At 36.7% G+C, this 26,033-nt stretch overlaps 1 protein-coding gene, 1 long non-coding RNA gene and 1 other non-coding gene across 9 annotated transcripts in view; 1 reads left to right on the top strand and 2 right to left on the bottom strand.

Moving 5' to 3' along the window:
- LOC103105536 (uncharacterized) overlaps positions 1–4,374 on the bottom strand; it is a 143,269-nt gene extending 138,895 nt beyond the window's left edge. For 2 of the 5 annotated variants that reach the window (XR_008917930.1, XR_008917920.1), the window contains exon 1: positions 3,694–4,373. This is a non-coding gene — a long non-coding RNA (uncharacterized LOC103105536). Of the gene's footprint in view, positions 1–3,693 lie in introns of all 5 variants that reach the window. The other 3 variants (XR_008917911.1, XR_008917910.1, XR_008917904.1) reach the window with 3 other exon arrangements.
- Positions 4,371–26,033, top strand: part of EML4 (EMAP like 4) — a 162,496-nt gene continuing 140,833 nt past the window's right edge. For all 3 annotated transcript variants that reach the window (XM_056824147.1, XM_056823992.1, XM_007476897.3), the window contains exon 1: positions 4,371–4,771. In XM_056824147.1, the coding sequence (XP_056680125.1) occupies positions 4,747–4,771 (25 nt within the window). In that variant the 5' untranslated portion in view covers positions 4,371–4,746. The remainder of the gene's footprint in view (positions 4,772–26,033) is intronic.
- On the bottom strand, positions 22,347–22,484 carry LOC130456799 (U4 spliceosomal RNA). The gene has a single exon (XR_008915828.1). It is a non-coding gene; the product is annotated as a U4 spliceosomal RNA (small nuclear RNA).

The following is a 26,033-nucleotide window of genomic DNA, read 5'->3' as shown; positions in this document are numbered from 1 at the left end:
TACCACAGCTTATGTGTGGGTAATGATGTCTCACCCCACAAACTTGTATGATTTATGCCACAAAATACCACAGTCTTAATTCAATTTTGGATTCAAGTTTTCTGTTCTGAAATTGCTTTATACTCATAGTACTTCAAAAGTTCGCCGATTCAAAGAGCTGTGAGAAATTTTAACCAAAGGGGCTTAGGATAAAGTGATGTATTCAGAGTGGCTAGTTTCAAAATGATCATGCACCTGACTACTGAAATCCTAGGTGTCTAATAGAAATAAATTTTTAAAAAGCTTTTAATATTTTCACCAAGAAATTTTGAGGTCACTAAGTCTTGGGAAAGTTCTAGGCATTATAATTATATAAAAATTCCTAGTAAAGTAATTCCAAAAGTGTGATATTTTTAAGTCAAATATTAAACATTTGTATTTTGGTAAATCAGTATGTAACTATGCTGTATTTTAAAGGCATAAATTCAGCATTCTTTATGGTGTGCACCTGGAACAATAATGTGATCTAATATTTTAGGTTCTGGAGCTCTTACATGTATTGCCAATATTAAACTTCATATAAATACAAAATTTCCCTCCTACTCTTCAGACATCATTTATTCCTTCATTTAAAAGCTGAAACAAAACATTTAAGAATTATTATTTCACAGTGTATTTTTAATCCTTTCTCATATCTGTGTTTATATGGATTTTAGTAGGTTCATAAAATCAGTAGTTAAATTTCATGAAAATACTCTGGTTCACAGAATCATATGAAAGCAATGAAAGAAAATAGCTTTGCAGTCATGGATCACAAAGCACTTGAAAAAACACGTTTCTCTTAACATTTAGGTAAAAAATGTCTAAGAGAAGTCAAAATGAAGCATAAAGGGATATTTCATTGTGCTTTTTCAAGGTCATATATCTGGAGAATAGCAGAATGAAGTAATAAATGCAGGGATCATAATTTTTCCCACTTCTAGTTTTAAATATTATGTTAAAGGATCAGAAAAAGTGAAATTCCACTCTCAATACATGCAGTCTGTCATAGGTTTGGGAAGGTGACCACCCACACTGAAGATTCTGTAGACAATGTACTAGTCTGAATTGCTACTTTTGTTTTATGCAATAGACATATTCCTTAAAAATAATACAACCAACTTTTGTAAACTGAATTTTATTTTAAGGGCATTGGGGGAAGTTCAATATTTCAGTGAACACTATGATAAATCTTTTCTTTGGAAAAACAGTCATTTGCATTCATATAAATTTGGAATTTTATGTAATTTGCTTAGTTATATATAACTGAGTAATTATTTCATTTTCAGAGATTTAAATTAATCTACTTAATTAGTGTAGTAATATTAAGGGAAAATACAGGTTCCTAGTATTCTGCCTAAATTGATCATTTTGAAACAATAACTGGCTATTTTTAATCAGTTATGTACTTGCTATAGAGATAATTTATTAAGTCTGATTTTCAGACATTTTTTATGAAGACATCTTTCTCAAAAGGCTTAAATAAAAGTGGAATATAGATATTAAAGAACCTAATCACATTAGAAAGACTTTTAAAGTCAGGGCATATATTAAACCTTAAACAAAAAAGTGGTTCTTTAAAAGTCCTTTTAAAAGTGGGGAGGAAGAAAGGAAAGATGGCTAGGAGAACCCAGATTCCAGAAACTTCATTTAGTTAACCAAATTTTATTGTGTTTTTCAGATGAAGCAAATACCCAAAGCAAATTACTTGTTCAGCTGCTGAAATTTACTCATATGGGTAGCCATAAACCCTATTTAGGCAGCTGATGGCACAGCAGATGGTTAGGAAGTCAGGAAGGCCTGAATTCAGTTGACTTCAGATGCTTATTAGTTATGTGACCATGGACAATTTACATAGACATTTAACATGTTTCCCCTAGTTTCAACTATAAAATGAGGCTTATGATAACATCTACCTACCTCACAGGGTTGTTATGAGTATCAAATGGGATAATATTTGTAAAAGTGCTCAGCACAGTGCCTGGCACATAATAGGTATTATACAAATGCTTCTTCCTTACCCCCTATTTGCAAATGACCAGGCCTGAGCATTCAGGGTAAGTGGCATTAAGGACTGAACCCCAACAAAATAAGGTGAAAATTGATTCTAGGAGAATTAGGGAGAGATCCAGGGGGCGCAGATTGCAGGTTACCATTGCGGAGGAGGCAGAGGTCGTTTTAATGAATTTGAAGGCAGCAATAGCATTGAGTATGTCTGGCAATGCCCCCAAAATCTTCCTAAGGCACAGATTTATGTCCTTCCTCAGATGAAATCTTTAGTAGTCTACTGCCTCCAAAATAAAATACAAACTCCTTAGCCTAACATTTAAAACCCTTCACAATCTGGCTCCAACCTATCTTTTTAAACTTATTTTTCCCCAAGTTATTTCCTTTCATTCAATTCAACATTTATTAAGCAGGTACTACAAGCAAGGCATCATGCCAACCACCAGGAATAAAAAAAACATCCATCAACTGGGAAAATAGCTAAAATAAATTGTGTTATAGGAATATATTATTATTATGCCATAAGAAATGATGAAAGAGATTATTTCATAGAATCTTGGGAAATGTGAACCAAAAAAGAGTGAATTGAACAGAACCAGAACAATTTATTCTAATACTTTTGTAAAGAAAAAGGACAGAAACACTTAAAAACAGATTAAAGTAAGGACCCACCACATTCCAGGTGACCTACTAGGAAGTATGTTACCCACCTTCAGACAGAGAGATAAGGAATTCAAAGTGTGGAGGGAGACAATACATTTATGGACACTGTGGATTAGCTTTGAATATGCTTATTTTTTACAGGAGTTTGGTTATTTTTCAGCTTTTAATTGGAGGAAAAACAGGGTACTGAGAGAAGCAATGGTGTTATCCAAAAAAAAGGAAAAGGAAGGCCATTAAAACATTTTTTAAAATACTCAAAGAACAGAAGTTCAGAACAAATAAGAACAAAAGACATTTTGAAGCATGTTGAATTTGTTAAATGCTTTTTGAAAGACTTTCATATATAATATCTTTTGTATTCTATTTTGTATGTAGAAATGCTCTCATTTTGGTATTAAATCCAGAATAAATTTTTTCAACCCACAAAAGCCCTTATGATCATGAAGAAACTAAAGCCAAAAAAAAATTAAGGGACTTGCCCAAGATCACTGTAGCAGAATCCAAATTTCAGGCATCATTTAATACAACCCCATCCATTTTTTTAGGTAAAGGAAAATAAAGTCAGGAGAAAGGAAGTGAGTTGTTTTAGGTAATAATAGCATCTATTTCCCAGGTTTGTTGTAAAGCACACAGTGCCTGACACATAATATAGGTTGTTACATGTTAGCACTGCAATGATAGAAATCAAACCCAGTTTCAAGTTAAACACTGTATACTTTTGCACATTTAGACAACCCTGTGGTCCAATGTATTACTGTAGTAGTGTATGTAATATATGTACAATAATTAGGTAGAATACTCTCTATGTCTTTAGAACATGGCAGCGTCGGGCCAACAAGCCTGTTTATTTTGGTCATTGCTGGAAAGGTGGAGTCAGATCAGGTGTGACTAGGTGAAGGGGAAACAGGGATTCCACCCTCACTGCCTTAGTTCTTTCTTCCTATTTTATGTGGGTCAAATGTTTACACAACTTCTGAAGGTCTGGGCTCATCCTTCTGCAATTACCTTATTTCTTCTGTCTTCTCAGGAAGGCCTGCTTCTATTTAATCTCTCCGAATCTCAAGCTAAAATGAGTAGCTGGTCTGTAATAGTGGAGGGAGTTCACACACAGTCCTGGGAGGAAATGCTAGGGCTAGGATTCCACACACCCCACCCCCATCTCCATGGGTTCAGCTCCCAGGTCAGACCCTAAGGCCGAAGAGTTCAGGTGCCAGAGCTGTTCCTGACCTATCGCCTATGGGAGATGTTAAGGGCTGTAGCGACTCCGAAGGGCCAAAGGAAGGACGAAGCTCGCTCAGTTTCCCACTAACCCATGCCTCTTCCTCAAGCTTCACTCCCAAGAGAAGTTTGGCGTCCGTGGACTGGACAAGCCGTCCTCCAGGGTCTCCTTTTCCCGAAAAGTTACCTCACAGTCTCTAGCAGTCCAGCTTAGAAAGTGATACCGGCGGCGTCGGGGCCAGACGGTACTTTATTCCCGCCGCCTAGGGGCGCAGAAGGTCACAGAGCGCAGGCGCATCAGTTGGCCAGACGGTTGGTCGGATTGGTTGTAAGAGGGAGGGGTTAAGGGTGAGGAGGGTAGGTGACCTGGCCTATCCTGGCCCTCCTCCACTGAACCGTCAGAGCTTGAGGGGCGGAGTCGGAAGCTGGACGTCGCTGTTGGGGTGGGGGTATGGGGGAGGGGAGGGACGGCTGCGGCGGCGGCGGCGGCGCGTGAGGCGCGGGGGGCGGGGCGCGCGCCTCTGCCTGAAAGGGAGGCCGGGAGGAGCACGGGCAGTGAGGCTTCCCATCCTAGCTGGGGCTGGGCGCGAGTTGGGCTGTCGGTCACGACGCGTTTGACGGGCCGGACCGATCGACCGACGGGCGGACGGACTGACTGACTGGCAGAGTCGGGCAACGCTAGCCGAGTTGGACCCGCCCCAGCCTGGCCCGGCCCAGCCCAGCCCAGCCCGGCAGAACTCGAGCGAGTGAGGCAGGCTTAGCTGGGGCGCGCACGCCGCCTACCCCGCTGAATGAAGTGCCCGCCCCGCGGAGCCCCGATCCCTGTGCCTGGCCCGCAAGATGGACGGTTTCGTCGGTAGCCTCGGTGAGTGCGGCCGGGGGCAGAGGCGAACCAAAGCCCCCTCCCCCCCGGGTGGGAACCCCATCCTCCATTCGCCCGGTCTCTTTTCCACTGCTAGGGGGAGGGGGAATTCCAGCTTCTCAGCCCTGTCCGGAGGGTGACCCCGGAATCCCCTCCCTCAGCCTGTCCCCCCATCCGCGGGTCCATAGCCTCCCCTAGAGGTGACCGCTGCCTTAGTCCTGGAGAGGGGCCATTCTCTCCCCGCCTTCAAAGCTAGGATCTCTCCTCCGCCCCCCTTGGGTGCAAACACCTTTGATTTCTCTGCAGATCCTTGATCCTTCTCCCTCCCACCAATCCCCATCCCTTTAAGAGAGGGAGGGGGAGTGAAGTGTAGAAAAGTACACTCCAGGTACCAGGTGAGAGGTATCACTTGCAGGTTGTAGCAGTCTTGAGCTTGTTCTATTGGGAGGCGAAAGGAGAACCCTGATTAGAGCCAAAGGGAAAACAGAAGTGTCCCTCTGGCCTTGCAAGTATGTATGGGGAGGAGCAGCCTGCCAAAATATCCTGTACGCCAAGGGGCTCTTTTCTTTACTAAAAGGAAGAAAGGAGTCTGTCCCTTTTTGGCTTCCTTTCTTTTTGTGAAAAGAAGAAAGAAGAAAGGTGTGGAGGAAGGAACGCATGAGAGGGAGTTGAGAACCTTATTTAACTATTTCTGTTTTAAATGAATGAAGAAGACTAGAGTGAATTTGGTCAGCTAAAGGAGTGGAAACTCCAAGCTAGAGCACAGATCTGTGTCTGGAATTACTATTCTGTGAGGCCAATAGAATCTGGTTACTGTAAAGATTGTTTCTCTCCCCATCATAACATTTGAGATCAGTTACTGGGCTCTAGCTGATGCTGCAGTTATGTGATGCCTGCTGCTGGATTTGCATTTTGAGGTTTGGGGACCAGAGACTGGGAATTTTCTATAGTGGGTACTCATCTTAAGATTTTTTTCCTTCTCCTGTTTTTAATTTGTAAAACCCAAGTTGGTTGACTTGTGAAACAGTACAAGGCACAGTCATAAGCCACATACTCATCTATCCACATACTTTGAGAGTAGTATGATTTTGACGGAAAACATTAAAAGTCATCTGGTACATTAAAATGTTGTTTATCACTAAATAGCAAAACCTGTAATCACATTTTGACTTTATTTGGAATGAATATAGTGATTTATGTGGGGTAGATTATAGTGGTGCTGGAGAGAATCTTAGAGAATAGTTTTTAGGTTACCATTGATAAAGGCACCCCATTACACAATCTCTAACCAAATTTCACATATATTGGATTATTCTGTTTTTATGCTATCTAGAGAGACATCAATATACAAAGATCTTATATTCATTTCTTTCTAGGTCATGTTTTGAATTACAGGTCTACTGTATTCATAAAACTGTTGTGAGATTGAAATAGGTGTATGTGTTAGGGCAAAATGCAACTTGAGTGTCTTTTGAATGTTGTGGGAGCTGTGGGCATTCAACTACTCTCTAGAGAGCTATTTTACAGTTTCCAAGCCTAAAGGAATTAGTAGATATTTTGTGAAAATCCTACATGTGATCATGTAAGATCATCTTTGAGACAGTTTTTTTCAGAGGAATTGAGTGCCTCTGTTTCTGAAATTATAAGACAGTAACTTTAGACTGTAGAGGTCCTTTAGTTCAACCAGTCCTCTCATTTTACAGATGATGAAACTGAAGCTTAGAGAAACTAAATGATTTGTTCCAAGTCACACAGGTAGCCTCAGCATGTTCTAAGGCTAGAATTTGAACCTAGACCTGTTCTAGCTCAGAGGCAGCTACATAGCACAGTGTATAGAGTGCCAGGTCTGGAATCAGGAAGACCCATTTTCCTGAATTCAAATCTGTCCTCAGACACTCTATGACCTTGGGCAAGTCACTTAGCCCTGTTTGCCTCAGTTCTTCATATGTAAAATGAGCTAGAGAAGGAACTGACAAACCACTCCAGTATCTTTTCCAAGAAAATCCCAAATGGGGTCACAAAGAGTAGGGCATGACCGAAAAGGATTGAACAACCAAGTTGAGTCTTAAGTGGACTCCAGTGGAAATTGTAGGTGCTTAGAATTAGGGAAGGTAACACTTAAGATAAATTTTGAAGTTGTAACTGGGATTTAAAATTGTGTAAGAATTTGTCTGAGAATTCAATTTTTTAAAAGACATTTCTTGTACTTGGAGTTTTCTCATTTTTAAATTCCATCCTTTGGGTGGTATGTGAATGAACTTTTTTTGCCTTCAGAGACAATGTTACCTCTGGAGCAGGAAAGAAATTTTGATGCTTTCTTCTAAGGAGAGGAGTTGATGACATTAGAAAGGGAAGGAAATGGTTCCTGGCAGTGTTTCCGGAGCTGCTCTTGAGGAAGATACTTCCCAGCAAGAGCTGTGTGTTTGTTCTGTCTCTCTAGTAAGAGTAAACCTAGGCCTCATCCTAATTGAAACCTTAAGGAGGCTGTGAGGTTGGGGTAAGAGGATGATGGTGGTATAATATATATTACTAATGAGCCTGACTCACTGCATCTTGATTATTTGTTGTTCCTGCATATAATTCTTTACTTTTAGACGGGAATTACATTTGTCTATTCAGCCAGAGATTTGTGAATTTTCTTAAAGATAAGCACTTAAACTCTGGGAGATATTTTTTTAAATGATTTGGAATGAATAAGAATTTAAAATATGACTAAAATCCTGAGGAGGCTCACTCTTCAACAGAATCTTGTGGCAAATCAATTTGTGATGATGTGAGGAATCTACTTGCAAAATGTATTATCTCTTAATTGTTTTTGAAAGTTTAGAATTTTTAGTCAGATTTTCTCAAGTGAAGGAAGTGAAGGTACACTTATACTCTCTGCATGAAGATTTATAACTTCAGCAGTGTGTGTTAATTTTTCTGAAACTATAGAGGACTGTGAGATGATGAATATTTTCAGTAGAAACATTACCTGCTTTTTGGTATTACTTCTGCTTCATGCAAACATATCTAATGTGTTTTTTTTTTCTTCCTGAAGTTGAAGATCTTTAGGCAGGCTGATTGACAGCTGCTCGTGTACTGGGATTTGCCTTAGTTGTAGTGATGTTGAGTTCACTAATTTATAGTGTTGTGTTTTTTAAAGGTATACTTTACAAGTGCTTTTTTTTTTTTTTTTAGGAAACTCAGGTGTGTCTGTATTAACTCCTTCCATATACCCTTACTAAGTTCCTTACTATCTTTTCCCTTTAACTTCTACCAGCTTTTTGTTATATTATGCTTTAAAAAAATCTGCTGGTCTTTATGAAATTACATATAAAAGTATAGGAGTTGCATACATGCAGGGAATCTCAATTATAATAAAATTTTAAGATTAGTCTTTGGAATTTGCCTCAAAATTATTCCTTTTTTTTTTTACTTTTAAATTTAGAATATTTTTCCATGGTTGCATGATTCATGATTCCCCCCACCATCTTTCTTCCACCCTCCTGGAGCTGACAAGCAATTCCACTGGGTTATACATATATCATTGTTCAAAACCCATTTGCATGTTATTCATCTTTGCAGTAGAGTGATTTTTTAACAACAAAACCCTAATCATATCCCCATCAAACAATGTGATCAATCATATGTGTTGTTTTTTTTCTGCATTTCTGCTTCCAAAGTTCTTTCTTGAATGTGGATAGCATTCTTTTCCATAAGCTCCTCTGGATCTATTGTATTGCTGCTAGTAGAGAAGTCTGTTACATTAGATTGTGCCACCATGTATCAGTCTCTGTGTATAATAAGGTTCTTCTGGTTCTGCTCCTTTCACTCTGCATTGTGAATCTTAAAAATTCTCAGACCCTACTTCAGAAGATTTGGTTAAGACCATTCCCCATTTTAAACAATGAAGTTGTTTAAATACTTAATCAGGAATACTTGATCAGGAATGTGAGAACTCTACTCCACCCATACTTAAATATACTTTAGGGGAAGATAAAGTTGTAAACTCTTTACTGAACAATGAAAAGTACTTAACCCATACTTAAAGTAAAGCTAAAAAACCTTAAGCTGGGTCTATTTTTAGATCTAATACAAAAGGGTGCTAAGTACCTATGAAGGTCAAATTAATCACTAGAAGGTCAGACAACTTGCAAACTTGCAAGGGGCAAAGAGGTGTGAATTTATTCAGAAATTTTAGTCTACCCAGAGAAGTTGAGAACTGAAGAAGGTGTGAATTAAGAATGGTCAGTCCTGTGAAAACGTCTACTGTGATTGGTAGATGTGAGAACTTAGGGGAGGTGACATAGGAGAAAATTCTCTTTAAAAGGAGAATCAGAAGGCCTCTGAAGGGGGAATTCAGCCTTGGAAGCTGAAGTGGAGCTTCCTGAGCTAAACTGGAAGGTTTCTGAACACTAGAATTTTGCTTGGAAGGATGTTGTGGTGAGTGATTAAAGACTGACTGGTCTCTCTTAAGGCTTAAAGCCTAGGCTGGTTTAGGCTTTTTCTTACTATTCCCTCTTACTCTGTTTCTCTCCCTTTCCTTAATTCTTTATTCGTATTAATTAAAATCTCCATAAAACCCAGCTGACTTGGGTATTTGATATTTGGGAATTTTCCCATGGCGACCACTTTGTTTTTGATTTAACTCAAGACACTGTCTTGAAACCATATTTTTGCGGTCACAGATTTATGCCAACCACTCTTTTAAACGTTACAGCATCGATTGCTGGAGGTGGTTCCAGTTCCTATAGAAATCCTCCAGTTCATTATTCCTTTCAGCACAGTAGTATTCCATCATCATCAGAATGCCACAATTTGTTCAGCCCATTCCCCAATCGATGGGCAAGCCTTCATTTTCCATTTTTTGTTACCACAAAGAACGCAGCTATAAATGTTTTTGTACAGGTCTTTCCCCCTATTATCTCTTTGGAGGTATAAACCCAGCAGTGCTATGGCTGGATCAAAGGGCAGGCAGTCTTTTAAAGCCCTTTGGACATAGTTCCAAATTGCCCTCCAGAATGGTTGGACCAATTCACAACTCCAACAGCAATGTATTAATGTCCCAATTTTGCCACATCCCCTCCAACATTTATCACTTTCCTTTGCTGTCATATTAGCCAATCTGCTAGGTGTGAGCTGGTACTTCAGAGTTGTTTTAATTTGCATTTCTCTAATCAGGAGGGATTTAGAACACTTTTTCATGTGCTTATTGAAAGTTTTGATTTCATCATGTGAAAACTACCTATTCATGTTCCTTGAACATTTGTCATTTGGGGAATGGCTTGATTTTTTGTAAATCTGACTTAGTTCCTTATATGTTTGAGAAATTAAACCTTTGTCAGTGAGTTTTGGTTTAAAAAAGTTCTCCCAATTTGTTGCTTTCCTTCTAATTTTGGTTGCATTGGTTTTGTCTGTACAACATCTTTTTAATTTGATATAATCAAAGTCATTCACTTTACATTTTGCAATGTTCTCTATTTCTTGGTCTTAAATTCTTTCCTTTTCCACAGATCTGACAGGTACACCCCAAATTATTCTTATTCAGTGTTTGCACTTTAATTAAAGCATATACATTCGTTCTTAGTGAGGTTAAAAGTTTTTGAAAGATTAAAAAAATTTTTTTAAACCATTTACAAAAATTTTTTTAAGATCACATTTCAGATTTTGTTTTCAAGTTCTTTCAAGTTAAACTAGCAGATTTAGTTCTGTGCTAGTTAGTAACTAAGAAAAATGTTTATTTGTAATTGAATTTGTAGAAATATACTTGAATTCGTAAAATTTAAAAAACTTTTTATAGCAGTTAGCATTACGGTATTAGAAAACTCATATTTTCTTTTAAAACATTTTTCCATACACTTGAAAGACATTTATATAAATTCTATTACTTGTAAGTCTTAATCTATCAAAAATATGTATGTAATGTTTTCTATATTTATAGAAATGACTGAATGTTTTATATAAAAAAGCCCTGCTTGTAATCTTGCACAAGGAACTAAATCATAAAGCAACTTAATTTTTTTTTTCAGATGATTCAATTTCCTTCCTTTCTTTCTTCTTTCTTGTTCTCTTCCTTCCTTCTCTCCCTCCGGCTTTCTCACCTTGCCTCTCTCCCTCTCTACTGGTAGATTGGGAATGCCTTTACATATCATTTACCTAGATTTTTAAGTAAAGCATGTGACCAAATCTGTCTTGCTATTACTGTGGTTCAGGTAGTAATATGTGGATTAGAAAGGAGTAATATTACTCTGATTCAAATCCTATTCCATAGCTAGACTTGGAATACCTCAACTTGGATGGAGTTGTCTTTATAGCAGAATAACCCAGGAATGTGTGCTTGGTCCTGTGCTATTTAATTTAACATTTTTATCCATGAGTTGAAAAAGATAAAGCACGCTTATCAAATTTGCAGATAATAAAAACTGAGAGGCTTTAAGAATATCTCAACAGGTTATAATGGTAGGTCAGGTCTAAAATGTTAAAATTTAATGAAAAGTAAAGTTAGGCTTCTATGGAAAAGTCATTTTTACAAGTTCAGGATGGGGGAGCATAGCTCAATGATAGTTCATTCTCTTTGTACCTTTGCCTACACTTTTTCTCCATACCTAAAATACACTCTTCTTTGCTTCTTGACATCCATGGTTTCTTTCACTACTCAATTCAAATACCACTTTTGTCAGGAGGCCTTCCCCATCTCCCTAGCTTATTGAGCCTTGCCCTCTAAGGTTTGCATGTATTTTATATGAATGTACTTATTTATATGGGTTGTTATTGAGTCATTTCAGGCACGTCTGACCCTTTGTGATCCCATTTGGGATTTACAAAGATACTTGTAGATACTTTACTGTGAATTTTAAAACTACTCCACCCTACTCAGACCATACTTTAGAAGAGTTGATTTAGCTATTTCCTGATTTGTAACAATGGAGATATTTGGTCTAACAGAATCAGGTCTTGGAAACTCTACATTGCTCCACCCTACTTAGTTTAACAAGGTCAGGAATGTCTGTCTACTCAATGATTAAGTATCTAAGAAGATGGCCTTCAACAGACATGTGCAGAAACAGCTGACAGACCCCTGGCTGTCCTAATTCAAGCTAAGCTAACATTGGTACAGATGAGATGCAGGAAAGTGATGTAAAACCATCTATATAGGACATGTGACTTCCTCTCTTCGCCCTCTTTTCCCGGAGAGGCAGCTCTGGCTAGCAGCGTGCTAAACGTTCCAACAACTTGGCAAGGTGGCAGCTATTTGTCTGGGTTTTGGCGGTGAGTTTGCCCTTGAGCTGATTCAGGTTCAGGCATCTTGGCTGAGCCCTCTTGGAGTTCAGGCTGATTCCTTCCTCCTTTACTCTCCAAAACCTTACCTTCCTAGAGCCTCTGGTCTTCCTCCTGATGCAAGCCAGGTGGGAGAAATCCTACACCCTTTCCTTCTTAATTTCTTTCTACTATATTAATTAAATCACCATCAATTTCCAGCTGACTTGGGTTTTTTTATTTGGGATATCCATGGCAAACAATAATTAATATAGTTAGGTCAAAACGCGAAAATTATCCTTTACATTACAAAGATACCTGGGGTTGCAAAGATACTGGAGTGGTTTGCCATTTCCTTTTCCAATTCATTTTGTAGATGAGGAAACTCAGGTATACAGGGTTAAGTGACTTGCCCAGGGTCACATAGATACTAATAAGTGCCTGAGGCCAGATTTGAACTCAGGAAGATGAATTTTCCTGATTTCAGACCCAGCATACTATCCACTAGGCCATATAGTCTCCCCATTAAGGGAAAGTAAGGGAATAACCATTTATTAAGGTTCTGCTATGTGCCAGGCACTATGCTAAGGGCTTTTTTAAAAGATCTTGTTTTATTTGAGTAGAATTACAATTATCCTCCTTTTACATTGAATAAATTATTGCAGACAGGTTAATGATTTGCTCAGGTCACACAACATGTAAGTCTTGGAGGCTTTTTTTGAAGTAAGTAAATTATTTTCTTGAAGGCAGGGACTCTTTTTTTGGTGGGGAGAGTAGGTTTCCCTTCCTTTATAATTTTAACACTTGGCACTATGCCTGGCAAATAATAATGGTTTAATTCATAATCTGAAAAAAGTTACAAGGATTTGAGTGACTACAAACTCAGCAGAGTTTATTCAAAAGAGTAATAACTTCAAAAAAAATTAATTGAAATCTTAGGCTGCATTAAGAAACTTTGTATCCAGAATAAGGGATCTGCTCTGATCAGATTATATCTAGACAATTGTTTTCAGTTCAGTGCATTATATTTTAGTAAAGTAAATGATAAACTAGAAGTTGTATGTTTATTGTTAATCCTACTCAGTCAATGTTTATTTTATCCTTTAACCAGAATGGTTAAAGATAAGGATATCATGTCATTATTAGCATCATTTGAAGGAGCTGGGAACGTTTTGCTTCAAGAAGACTTGGGATGACAACTATTTTTAAGTGTTGGAAAGTATTTTTGTATGACCACTTGTTGATTATTTGATAAAGTGTATTTAATCAGGTATAGATTGAACCAGATGACATATATAGGCCCTTTGAATTTAGGGATTCAGTAGTAGAGTTGTTTAGAACAATATTAATTAAGTAGAATACCTACTGTTTATTCATTGCTGTGATATGCCCTCTAGGGAAAGCAAAAGAAGTATAAATTTTGTTCCTGAAACTTTAATTTAATTCTAGATGTCAAGCATGTGTTAAGTTTCCAAAACTGAGAAAATCTGAATATTTGGAATTCATTTGCATATATTCCCATGACCTAACTTCATTATCACATCAGACAAGCTACTATAAATAAATCTCCATTAAGGGGCCTCACTGAACAATTCTTCCTTCCCCTCCAACTCCCTAATATTTTAAATTGCATAATGGATGCAGGTCAGCATTTAAAGATGGAGCTTCATTGAAATTCCTTCTGTCCATATAGTGACTGGTTGGGTCTCCTCTCCACCCCCCATCTAAAAAGTAGATTGGGCTTTTTTGTATCCCAGCTAAAGTCTATTTTTTGGAAAGGGTGGTATATAATATTGATATAATCTATTTTAAAGACCTTATGTTTTACTCATATAACTAGAAACTTGAGGACCTCAAATAGATTATTTAATTCAATCCTTTCACTTTACCCACAACTCTTTTTTAGGGAGACTAGATAGACTCAAGTAAATCACAACTAAGAACTAAAAAATCATCATTATCTACTCATGACATCAGTTATCTCTATGTGGACAACTATTATTAGTCCCAACCCCTATTCTATAGGTTCTATATTTTCTGTTAAAATTTCAGTATAGAATCCCCTGGCACCCCAGGTTCCATATGATTAAGTCCTAAATCCTGTTTCTTTTTTTCCCATGGCTATATGATTCTTGTTGTGTCCCTGCCCTTTTTCCTCCCCCTTTCCCAAGGTTGACAAGCAATTTCATTGAGTTATACATATATTATTCAAATCCTGTTTCCATATTATTCATTTTTGTAATAGAGTAATGTTTTACAACCAAAATCTCAAGTCATATACCCATATAAACAAGTGATAAATCATGTGTTTTCTTCTGTATTGTTACTCCCACAGTTCTTTCTCTCGATGTGGATAGCATTCTTTCTCATAAGTCCCTCAGACTTGTCCTGGATATTGCATTGCTTTTAGTAACAATTACATTTGATCATCCCATAATGTTTCAGTTTCTGTGTATAACACTCTCCTGGCTCTGCTCATTTCACTCTACATCAGTTCATGGAGGTTTTTCCAGTTCCTGTAGAAATAAAACAGTTCATCATACCTTAAACACAATTCCATCACCATTATATACCACAGTTTGTTCAGCCATTCCCCAGTTGAGGGACATCCCCATATTTTCCAATTTTTTGCCACCACAAACAGCACAGCTATAAATATTTTTGTAAATATTTATTTACAAATTAAATTGTAAAAAAATTGTAAAAAAAAAAACAAATTAAATGAGATCATTTAACCCTAATCAGTTCCATTGGCCCACCCTTCTATCCCTTAGCCAGTACCAGATTGTTTTGATGGTCACTGCTTTATAGTACAGTTTAAGATCTGGTACTGGTAGGCCATCATCCTTCACATTTTTTTTATTAATTACCTTGATATTCTTGATCTTTTGTTCTTCCAGATGAATTTTTTAATTATTTTTTCTAATTCTCTAAAATAGTTTTTTGGTAGTTTGATAAATATGGTACTGAATAAGTAAATTAACTTAGATAGGATTATCATTTTTTACTATATTAGCTTGCCCTACCCAGGAGCAATTAATGTTTTTCCAGTTTTTTAGATCTAGTTTTATTTGTGTGGAAAGTGCTTTGTAATTGTGTTTATATAATTCCTGTGTTTGTCTAGGCAGATAGATTCCCAAATATTTTATATTGTCTAGAGTAATTTTAAATGGATTTTCTTTTTCAAACTCTTGCTGCTGATTTTTATTGGAAATGTGGGGTTTTTTTGTATCCTGCAACTTTGATAGTTATTGATTCTTTCCACTAGCTTTTTAGTTGATTTTTTAGGATTCTCTAAGTATACCATCATATCATCTGCAAAGAGTGATAATTTAGATTGCTCATTGTCTACTTTTAATTTATTTTTCTTTTCTATTTGCTACCACTAGCATTTCTAATACAATATTAAATAGTAGTGGTGATAACAGGCATCTTTGCTTCACTCCTGATCTTATTGGGAAGGCTTCTAACTTACCCCTATTGTAGATGATACTTGCTGATGGTTTTAAATAAATACTAATTTTTTTGAGGAAAGGCCCTTTTATTCCTATACTTTCTAGCATTTTCAGTAGGAATGGGTGTTGTATTTTGTCAAAGGCTTTTTCAACATCCATTGAGATAATCATGTGATTTCTGTTAGTTTGATTATTGATAGTCAGTTATGCTGATGGTTTTCCTAATATTAAATGAGCCCTGCATTCCTGGTATAAATCCCGCCTGGTCATAGTGAATAAACCTTGTGATAAATTGCTGTATAGTCTCTTTGCTAGTATTTTATTTAAGATTTTTGCATCTACAAGAATATCAAGGGAAATAATGGGGGGAAATGTGAAGGATGGGGGCCTGGCATGCTGTACCTAGCAGTGCTGTGCTATAAAGCAGTGGTCATTAAAACAATATGGTACTGGCTAAGAGACAGAAGGGTGGATCAGTGGAATAGACTAGGGGTAATGATCTCAACAAGCTAGTGTTCATTAAACCCAAAGACCCCAGTTTTGGGGACAAGAACTCAGTATTTGACAAAAACTGCTGGGAAAATTGGAAAACAGTATGGGAAAAATTAGGTTTAGATCAACATCTTTTACCCTATAGCAAGTTTTAAGTGGGTAAATGACTTAAATATAAAGAGTGAAATCATAAATGAATTAGGCAAACAAAGAATAGCATACCTCTCAGATCTCTGGGAAAGGAAAGAATTTAAGACCAAGCAAGAAATAGAGAACATTGCAAAATGTAAAATGAATGACTTTGATTATATCAAATTAAAAAGATTTTGTACAGACAAAACCAATGCTACCAATTAGAAGGAAATTAGAAGGAAAGCAACAAACTGGGAGAACTTTTTTATACCAAAACTCTGACAAAGGTTTTAATTTCTCAAATATATAAGGAACTAAGTCAAATTTACAAAAAAAAATCAAGCCATTCCCAATTGACAAATGGTCAAGGGATATGAATAGGTAGTTTTCACATGGTGAAATCAGAACTTTTAATAACACGAAAAAGTGTTCTAAATCCCTCCTGATTAGAGAAATGCAAATTAAAACAACTCTGAGATACCACTTCACATCTAGCTGATTGGCCAATATGGCAGGAAAGGAAAGTGATAAATGTTGGAGGGGATGTGGCAAAATTGGGACCCTAATACATTGCTGTTGGAGTTGTGAATTGGTCCAACCATTCTGGAGGGCAATTTGGAACTATGCCCAAAGGGCTTTAAAAGACTATCTGCCCTTTGATCCAGCCATAGCACTGCTGGGTTTGTACCTCCAAAGAAATAATAGGGGAAAAGACCTGTACACAAATATTTATAGCTGTGTTCTTTGTGGTGACAAAAAAATTGGAAAATAGGGGGGTGTCCATCGATTGGGAAATGAGCTGAACAAATTGTGGCATTCTGATGATGGTGGAATACTACTGTGCTGAAAAGAATAATGAACTGGAGGATTTCTATATGAACTGGAACCACCTCCATAAATTGATGCAGTGAAAGGAGCAGAACCAGGAAAACATTGTACACAGAGACTGATACATTGTGATTCAATTGAATGTAATGGACTTTTCTACTAGCAGCAATGCAATGATCCAGGACAATTCTGACAGACTTATGAGAAAGAATGCTATCCACATCCAGAGAAAGAAATAGGAGTAGAAATACAGAAGAAAAAAACATAAGATCGTTCACATGGTTCAATGGGGATATGATTGGGGTTTTGGCTCAAAAAAGATCACTCTACTGCAAATATGAATAACATGGAAATAACTTTTGAACAATGATACATGTATATCCAGTGGAATTGCTTGTCAGCTCTAGGAGGGTGGAAGAAAGATGGTGGGGGGAATCATGAATCATGTAACCATGGAAAAATATTCTAAAGGAAAAAAAAAGTTTTGCATCTAATGCTCATTAAGGAGATTGGTCTGTAGTTTTCTCTAATTCCTTTACTTCTGATAACTTTTTTCTTTCCTCGATTTTCTGATAATGACCCCTTGGTTAACCATACCTCCACTCTCTGCCTGCCCACCCCCTTCCCCTTTCTCATGGGTATCATTCTGGCATATTGTAGTTACCCGTTAACATCTTACCTCCCTTGCTGGGTTGACAGTTCTTGAGGGGGAGGACCTAGTCTTTTATACTTTTGTACCTCTAGTGCCTAGTATTTGAAGTATAATAGGTACCCTTTGAATACCTATTATGTGCAGTGTCACATAATATAGGTAATCACAAAGAGTACTGAGGTAGAAAATCTGGTCCTTACCCTCCTGAGACTTAAAATCTAGTTGGAGAGAGAAGGCAGATATACAAAACTATTAGCTCCCTTAGCTTTGAATAATGTTTAAGTATATGAACTCATTGATTATATTTTATAATATTTTGTTAGACCAATTTATAGATTATATCTGAAAAGGAAAGGAAATTTAATGGACTATGAGACAGAGAATTTACCATGTGATTCCTTTTAAATAACCAGCTACTATTCTCTCCCTCCATTTGTCTAAATCTCAAATATTCTTTTTTTTTTAAACCCTTACCTTAGAATCAATACCAAGTATTGGTTCCAAGGCAGAAGAATGGTAAGGACTAGGCAATAGGATAACACAGCTAGTTAGCGTCTAAGGTCACAATTGAACCCAGGACCTCCTGTCCTGTCTCTTGGCCTGGCTCTCAATCCACTGAGCCACCCAGCTGCCCTCTTAAATATTCTTCACAGAATAGTTTACCCTCCTTTCTTGAAACCTTCTCTGACTCTTCCGGTCTTTATTGCTCTCTCATCTGAGGTTCTATGGTAATGAATATTTCTTAGCATTTTATATAAATGATTCTTATTCTTTCATTATTTACTATGTGTTCATCATCTCTTTTGCAATTAGAAGCTCCTCTGGTAGAGTTTAACAGTGACTCTTTCTTTGTATTCCACTTAAGAGCCATGGTACTATGAGTATACAAGTGCTTAAATTCAGGTTTGATTTTATTGCATTTAATATGATTGAGATTATTATCCAAGAGTCTGTGGGTGACATGACATGACAAAAAGCCTAAATGCCTTAAGAATTCATAAATGAATACTGCCCAAGTCTACTAGAACTGGAAGAAAAAGTGAAAATAGAAAGAATCTAAAGAAACTCCCAGATGAAGTAGATAAGGTTTAGTCTTCCTTTAATAGCTACCTGCTGCTAAGTTTTTTGAGTTTCTTTGTCTGCTGTTTATAGTCTTTCTGTCTCCCAACATGCCCATCTTATTAAGTAAATAAGAGTGAAGAACTTATTGATGAAATTATATGAGTTTTAGTACTTAGTCTTTGTGATAATCTGGTTTTTATTGTTAATAGGCTTTTCTTGTTCTTGTGTTGGAGATTATTGAAGTTACTGAATATGTTAGTGAGAATTATAGAGGTATTAATTGTTATCTGTATTATACTAAATAGGATTTTATTATTTGTTTGGAAAACTAAGGAAGTCAAGAAGAATAAATCTGAATTATATGATCTAAATAGGATATTTTGTCCAAAGATTTCAGCCTCCCTGGATGTTTGTGGCTATTATCTCTTTCATCCTGAAATGACAGAATTGGTCGTTTTTAATATGTTCCTGAAGGTGGTACAGTTGATTTTTCTGAATCAGTGAATGGATATTTCCCCCCTACTTTTGAAGATGGAAATCCTGATTTCAATACAGGTAAAGTTAATTTCTTTGAATAAAATGAGGGGGATTCTACTAAATGGACTCAGTGGGGTTTGTTCTAGTTCTAGAACTAACGCCAAAGTGTTTCTTGGCACTTACATTCATTTTTGTTTTGACTTCTGGATTTATTAGTGTGGACATGTTTTGTGTATATAAATAGCCTTATTTAGATGGTTTTGATACTATAATATATTAAATTCAGGTGTAATTTTAGGTAGCAAAATAAATTTAATGCTCAAGATGATATACTAGGAAAAGCAAAACTGTATCTTTTTCTAGGTCCACTTGTATTCATGTGTAATTTTGAATATACTTTTAACAGGTATGAATGAAGTATATGTGACTACATAGCTTATTTATTTAGTGCATGATGCTTAATGCCAATATTGTATGATTGATCCTTGTGTGGGCTAATTAGCCTCACTCTACACATAGCCAGACATAGCCCCTTTAAGCTTTTTGCATTGATTAACAGATTGCAAAGCTAAAACCACTGTTGAAAAAGCAACTTAAGTCCTTTACCAAGGATAGTACACTTACTATATGTGCCTGACACATAAGAAGCACTTAATGTTTGTTGATTGGTAGCAATTTCTTTGTATTTAGACAGGACAAAATTCAAGTAGCAGGAATCTGACATTTTTAAAGAGCAGAAATTTTTCATTTTTTATATTTGTTATCTCTAGCACTTTGCACAATGCCTAGCATATAATAGGCACTTAAATAAATTCTTATTGATTTCTTTTCATCTGTGCTAAATTTCTGTTTCATCCGTTTTCCCTTTTGAATTGGTATAGAACTTCAGTTGTATATTTAGTGTTGTTTCTGAAATTGCCCAAATCTTTTGTCAGGCTTCTAGAGGAGTTGTTGACAAAGCAGGTCCTGTACTCCCTTTTGCAGTTTCAAATGATCTAGATAGCCAGGCCACTCAATGGGAAAAGAAGCAGATTTGGAATTAGGAAGATCTCAGTTCACATCTGCCTTAGACTCAGTCTAGGCAAGTCAGTTATCTTTTGTTTGCCTCAGTTTTCTCATCTGTAAAATGGGGATAATAGTATTGTAGTTCCCTTACAGGATTGTTGTGATATGAAATTATGTAAGGCCCTGTATAAACTTTAAAGTGCTATAAAAATTATAGCTAATATTATTCTAAGAGCCAAAAATAATCTTTATGCTAGTTTCTGGATTCTTTTACTCCCATCCAGGACTGCAAAGTAGATTGAATACAACTGGAATTATATTGCAATTCTGATTCACTTCCTTAGTAAGGAAATTGTGGTATCCTTAACATCTCTGAAATTCCAGGCAATTTAATTTACTTAGTAGCCATCAGAATTATTCAACCTCATGAGGTCAGTTCTGTTCTACAAAAGCCATGTTTTCTGCATTGTCAATTTAATTAACAAAAAATATTAAGTGCCTGCTACAGGCAAGGCACATGTTCTGTGCCAGGGATAGAAGCATAGTCTTTTCTGTCTAGTGATATTCCTAAACCACAGGTTTGGCTATTCCATTTCCAGGATTAATGCATTCTAGTGATGTTCCTACTAACTTTAAAATCAAATACAAACACCTCTATTATTTAAAAAAAAATCATTTAGAACCTGATTCTAACCTACTCTTCCAGTCCTTATTATACCTTTTTCCTTCATAAACTCTATGGACCAGCCACACTGTCCTTGCTGTTTCTCACCCACATTCCATCTCCTATGTGTCTTTGAATGAATTCTCTGTTTCCCTCCTCCTTTCTCCACATGCCAAGAATGTAGTCCCTTTTGATATCCATCCCCTGGAATCTCATATTCCCTTCAAGATTTAATTCCAGGGTCATCTCCAATATGAAGTTTTTATTTTGCTTGGCATCCCCCTCCCAAATTACATATTATTTATATCATAGATACTCATGTGTGAGAAGAAGCATGGCAAAATGGATAGAGAATATGGCCTGAGTCAGGAAGACCTGTGTTCCTTCTTATCTGTGACATATTCTGGGTGATCCTGACCAAGCGTCTTCATGCCTGAGCACTTAAGCCTACTCTCTTAAAACTATATAAGTTGCAAAGATTGTGCTAGTTTGCATTGCTAGAACATTATGCTAAGGTACTTCATGGTTACTGTATATAAGATTATATGGAGTATAAATTATTCAATATTTTTCATCTCTTCTAAAGTCTATTTTGTTTTACTTTTCATGTTTAAGATTCTTTTGTTTTGGTAGTGCTTTTAATTATGGTCATATTACTTCTAAGTGATCACTTTTTTACCTCATGGAAAAATATGATTATCTTCTCACTCCTCCCCTATAATAGATATTTTTCCCTTTTTTTATATATCCATTTATAGATATATAAAAAACATGGTCTGAGATCATGCTTGCATTTTGTTTTTGTTGTTATTCTACGAAGAAAATACCTACGTTGCTCTCACTTAATATTTTTAGTCACTGTGATGATATATACCTTATTTTCTTGTCTCTGTAGTTTTTATAAGTCAATATTTACTAAGTTGGAATACAGATAGCTATTAATTATGTAAGGGGTCCAGAGATACTCTGTATATAAGAGTTTAGAGAATTCCAGACAGCTGTTTGGGGGTGGTAATGGCAGTAAACTGTGGGTTACATAAATGAGAAGAGATCACTGCCTGACCTTTTTCCCTTCCGGCCTTTAACACCTACTCTGGTAGTCAAAAGTAGGTTGAGCTACTGAACTTCAATTGGCTGTTTAGTGATGGATGGCACCTATAAAGGTGATTGTGAGTGGCTATTTTGGGGTTGTTTTTTAAGGGGAGGTATGTTAGAGAAGCATGACAAAATATTAAGGGGACGTGAACATTTTACAGGGTATAGATAGAAAAGCTCAGGAACTATTATATAGTTTAACATTCTTTTGTGACATTGACCATCTTGTCTTTTCTCTCTCACCATTTCTCCAGCACACTTCTATAAACTCCTATAGCATTTAGTCTGACCCATGCAATTTAGCCATTAAAATAAGGTAAGAAAATATATAATTCACTATTTCATATTTTTCCTTCCCAGCTATACAGGAGCCAGGAATGTGTTTTTATGTTTTTGGTGTCTGCCATGCCTTGTACATAGTGGAAACTCAACTACTTGTTCTGCTGTTTAATTTGGCTTTCTTTTGCTAATTTGGGAAATCTAATGATTGATTAATAGATTTTTAGATATTTTAATAAATAATTGATTGATTACTTGTCTTTTTTAGTTTTCAGTTAGCAATAAAGGTGCCTCAGTTAAACTTCATAGGCTATGATACTGCCACTGCATGAAGCTACTTGCTTTTTTAAAGGAAGATTCTTATCCATAAATTATAAATGCATATGCTCATAAAAGTTTATCTTTTCTTTTAAACCCTTATCTTTTGTCTTAGAATCAATACTGTGTTATTGGTTCCAAGGCAGAAGAGTGGCAAGGGCTAGGCAATGGTGGGTAAGTGACTTGTCCTGGGTCACACAGCTAGGAGTGTCTGAGGCCATATTTGAATCCAGAACTTCTTGGCTCTCTATTCACTGAGCCACCTCACCTACCTTCCCCAAAATGTTTATCTTAATTTATGAATTAAATCATTGCATATAAGGGGAGACTGGTATTGTACATAATGATAATGATTGATTGATTGATTGTCAGTGGCAACAATAGCAAAAGGCTGCATTTGAGTGATTTCAAATATTATGTTCTTACATAATTCTGAATTATAAAATATATATGTATATATATTATATGTTGCATTTCAGATGAAATTGTACCTTTGGTTGATATTTGTTTTAGTTTATTATTCCAGTCTTGCCATCAAATGTTGTATGAAAGAAGTGCCAAATTCATGACTAGAGAAGCCCAAACTGTGATTCAGGCTGAACCAGATTAAAATGTAATTGAGTAATATTTAACAAAATTAAAATATAATAAAAAATAGTTGTTAATATGTGGTTTTCTAAGTCAACATATGGACTCTAGGCATCCTTTTCTTTTTTAATTTGACACCACTGCTCTATGATAACCTCAAACTATTTTTTCCTTTTAGTGAAAATCAATAGAATTGCTGTAAGGATTGTTTTTCATTCATTTGAGAAAAATTCCAATGCCACTGTTAGAAAGGTACTGTGTTATGTGATATTGAAATGTGATATGAGAAATTGAAATGTGAAATTGAAATTAAAAGACATATATATTCATTTAAGGTGGCCAAGGAATTCACTTATGTAATTCCTAAATGAAACACTCAAGTCAGCTGCTGAATTTTTATGGTGTTTTAATTACAACAGGAGGAAGAAAGTGTTAGAGGGAGACAGAGAAGGAAAAAGGGAGAGAAGGAAAGAAGTTTAAATCAGAACCACTCTGGCTCAGGCTGAGCCAAAGCGGGTGTTAAGGCCTTGGATAGCCAAGGCAGGGAAAGGGATCAGTCCTCATCACTCATGTGACCAATCTGAAGGAAAGCAGTCTGCGGGGCTCCTCCAATCTCAAGCACCAGCCTCGAACTGAACTCTAGCCCTCCTCACAGGAAGTCCCGAGAACTCCAGAGGCTGTTCTCTACCTCACTTCCTGCATCTCACATGTGCCAATAGTGGCTCTAGCTTGACCTCAGACCGTCCAGAGGTCTGTCCTGTTTTTGCATATGTCTGTTGAAGGCCATATTCTCAAATAATTAAATCTTGAGTTTGCTGCAGCTCTTCCTAATCTTGTTACACTGAGTAGGGTGGAGAATGTAGTTTCCAAGACCTGATTCTGTTACTCCAAGTATCTCTATTGTTATTGATCAGGAAATAGCTAAATCCGATCTTCTTTCCTGAATGGTATGAATAGGGTGGAGTAGTTTTGAAATTCACAGTTAGACACCCTGGGACACTCCAGAAATAGAAAAAAGTTGGTCCCCAACTTACATTATAAAAGAAGATAAAACATATAAACAATTATAATGTGAAATATAAGTGCATAAAAGAGATAGAAACATTACCACAAATTCAGAGGTGGCAGAACATTTTTGCCTGAGGGGCAAGAGGTCAGGGGAGATTTTTATAGAGGTAGCATTTAAGCTAAATCTTATAGGATGGTTAGTATTAGAGAATAAGGCATTTTGGAAAACTAATGGATTATTAGGTGTAATAATAAATAAGGTGTAAGAAATAGCTTGATTATAGAGAGATAGGACATGTTCAGGGGACATTAAGTGAAAAATTTAGACTAAGAGATTTATTGTTCAGTCATTTATTCAATTGTGTCTGACTCAATGACCCCATTTGGGGATTTTTTTTAGCAGAAAGGGACACTGGAATCATTTTCCATTTCCTTCCCTAGCTCATTTTATGGATAAGGAAACTGAGGCCAACAGGGTTAACTGACCCCTTGCTCATGTTCACACAACTAGGAAGTGCCTGAGGTCCCATCTGAACTCAGGAAGAGGAGGACCCAATGCTAACCCATTGTGCCACCTAGCTGCCTTTACACTAGAGATAGTTTGAGATAAAGCTAGGAAAGTTGGAAGTATTGTAGAGTACTCTTTATGCCGTATTTAGGTATTTTGAGTTTGTAGAGCCATTGAGGACTCTTAAGAAGTGCAATGATCTTATCTGAGTTGTCCAAAAAACTCTTGAGAGTTTATAAGGATTTGCTTTAGGGTGGTGGCAGAGTGAATGGTATTGGGGAGGTTTTGGATAAGTAGGACCAACAAGACTGATTGAGTACATTGAAGGAAGGTGAGAGTCAGACAGTAATGACACTGGACATTGACATTTTCATCCTGGGGTAACAAAGAGGATAAGGTATCCTTTAAAAAAAAAAAACTTACACCTTTTTGTTTTTAACAACACATTTATTTCAAAATAAATCTTGGTCTTTTCTTACAATAAATACTTACAAAGGAAAAAACACTTTAGTAAAACCAACTAACACATATACCACAGCCAATAATTTTTGTAGCATTCCATACTCATAGCCCCTGCCTTCCAACATGAGGGGAGAGAAATACATTTTTTCAATCCTTTTCTAGGGACTAGTTTAATCAGTTAATAAACATTTGTTAGTGGCCTGCTTTGTGCCAGGAACTCTGCTAAGCATTGGGTATACAAAGAAAGGTAAAAGACAATCATTTTTTTCTCAGTGAATTCAGTCTAATAGGGGAGATGATGTCTAAATAACTGTGCACAAACCATAGATGAAAGCATTTGGAAATAATTAACAGGAAGGCATTAGAATTAAGAATTGGGAAAGACTTGGAGAAGGTGGGATTTTAGCTGTGGTAGCCAAGGAGAGGAGGGAGAGTAATCCAGAGAGAGAGGTAGGGTATACAGTGAAGATACTCAGAGTTGGGAAATAGAGTGTCTTGTTTGAGAAATATTAAGGAAACTGGTATCATTGGATCTCAGAGTTTCATGATGGGCTATTAAATGTAACAAGAATGGAAATACATAAAGGGATAGGAGGGAAAGGGAAAGCAACTTATGAAGAGCTTTGAATGCCAAAATTTTCTTTTTGATCCTGGAGGTGATAAGGAGCTTATGATGTTGATTGAGATAGGAATGGCATGGTCAGACCTGTACTTTAAGATCACTTAGGTAGTTGTGTAGAGGATGAACTGACTGAAGCAGGGGGAGAGACAAACTTCAGGCAATTGCAATAGTCCAAGTATGAGATGATTGCACCCAGCCTGGTGATATTAGTGCCATAGGAGAGAAGGAATTGAATGTCAAGAGATGTTAGGAAGGTAAAATTGACAGGCCTTGGAAACAAATTGGACATGGATTGAGAAGAGAGTGAAGAGTCAAAGATGTCACCTTGGTGATAGGGAATCAGATGGTGAAGTCTTACAGAGTGATAAGGAAGTTTGAA

This window comes from Monodelphis domestica, chromosome 1 (genome assembly GCF_027887165.1).
Source record: "Monodelphis domestica isolate mMonDom1 chromosome 1, mMonDom1.pri, whole genome shotgun sequence".
In the NCBI taxonomy this organism is placed as follows: Eukaryota; Metazoa; Chordata; class Mammalia; order Didelphimorphia; family Didelphidae; genus Monodelphis; species Monodelphis domestica.
The sequence above is the reverse complement of the archived record's forward strand: the minus strand, read 5'-3'. Positions and strand labels throughout refer to the sequence as shown.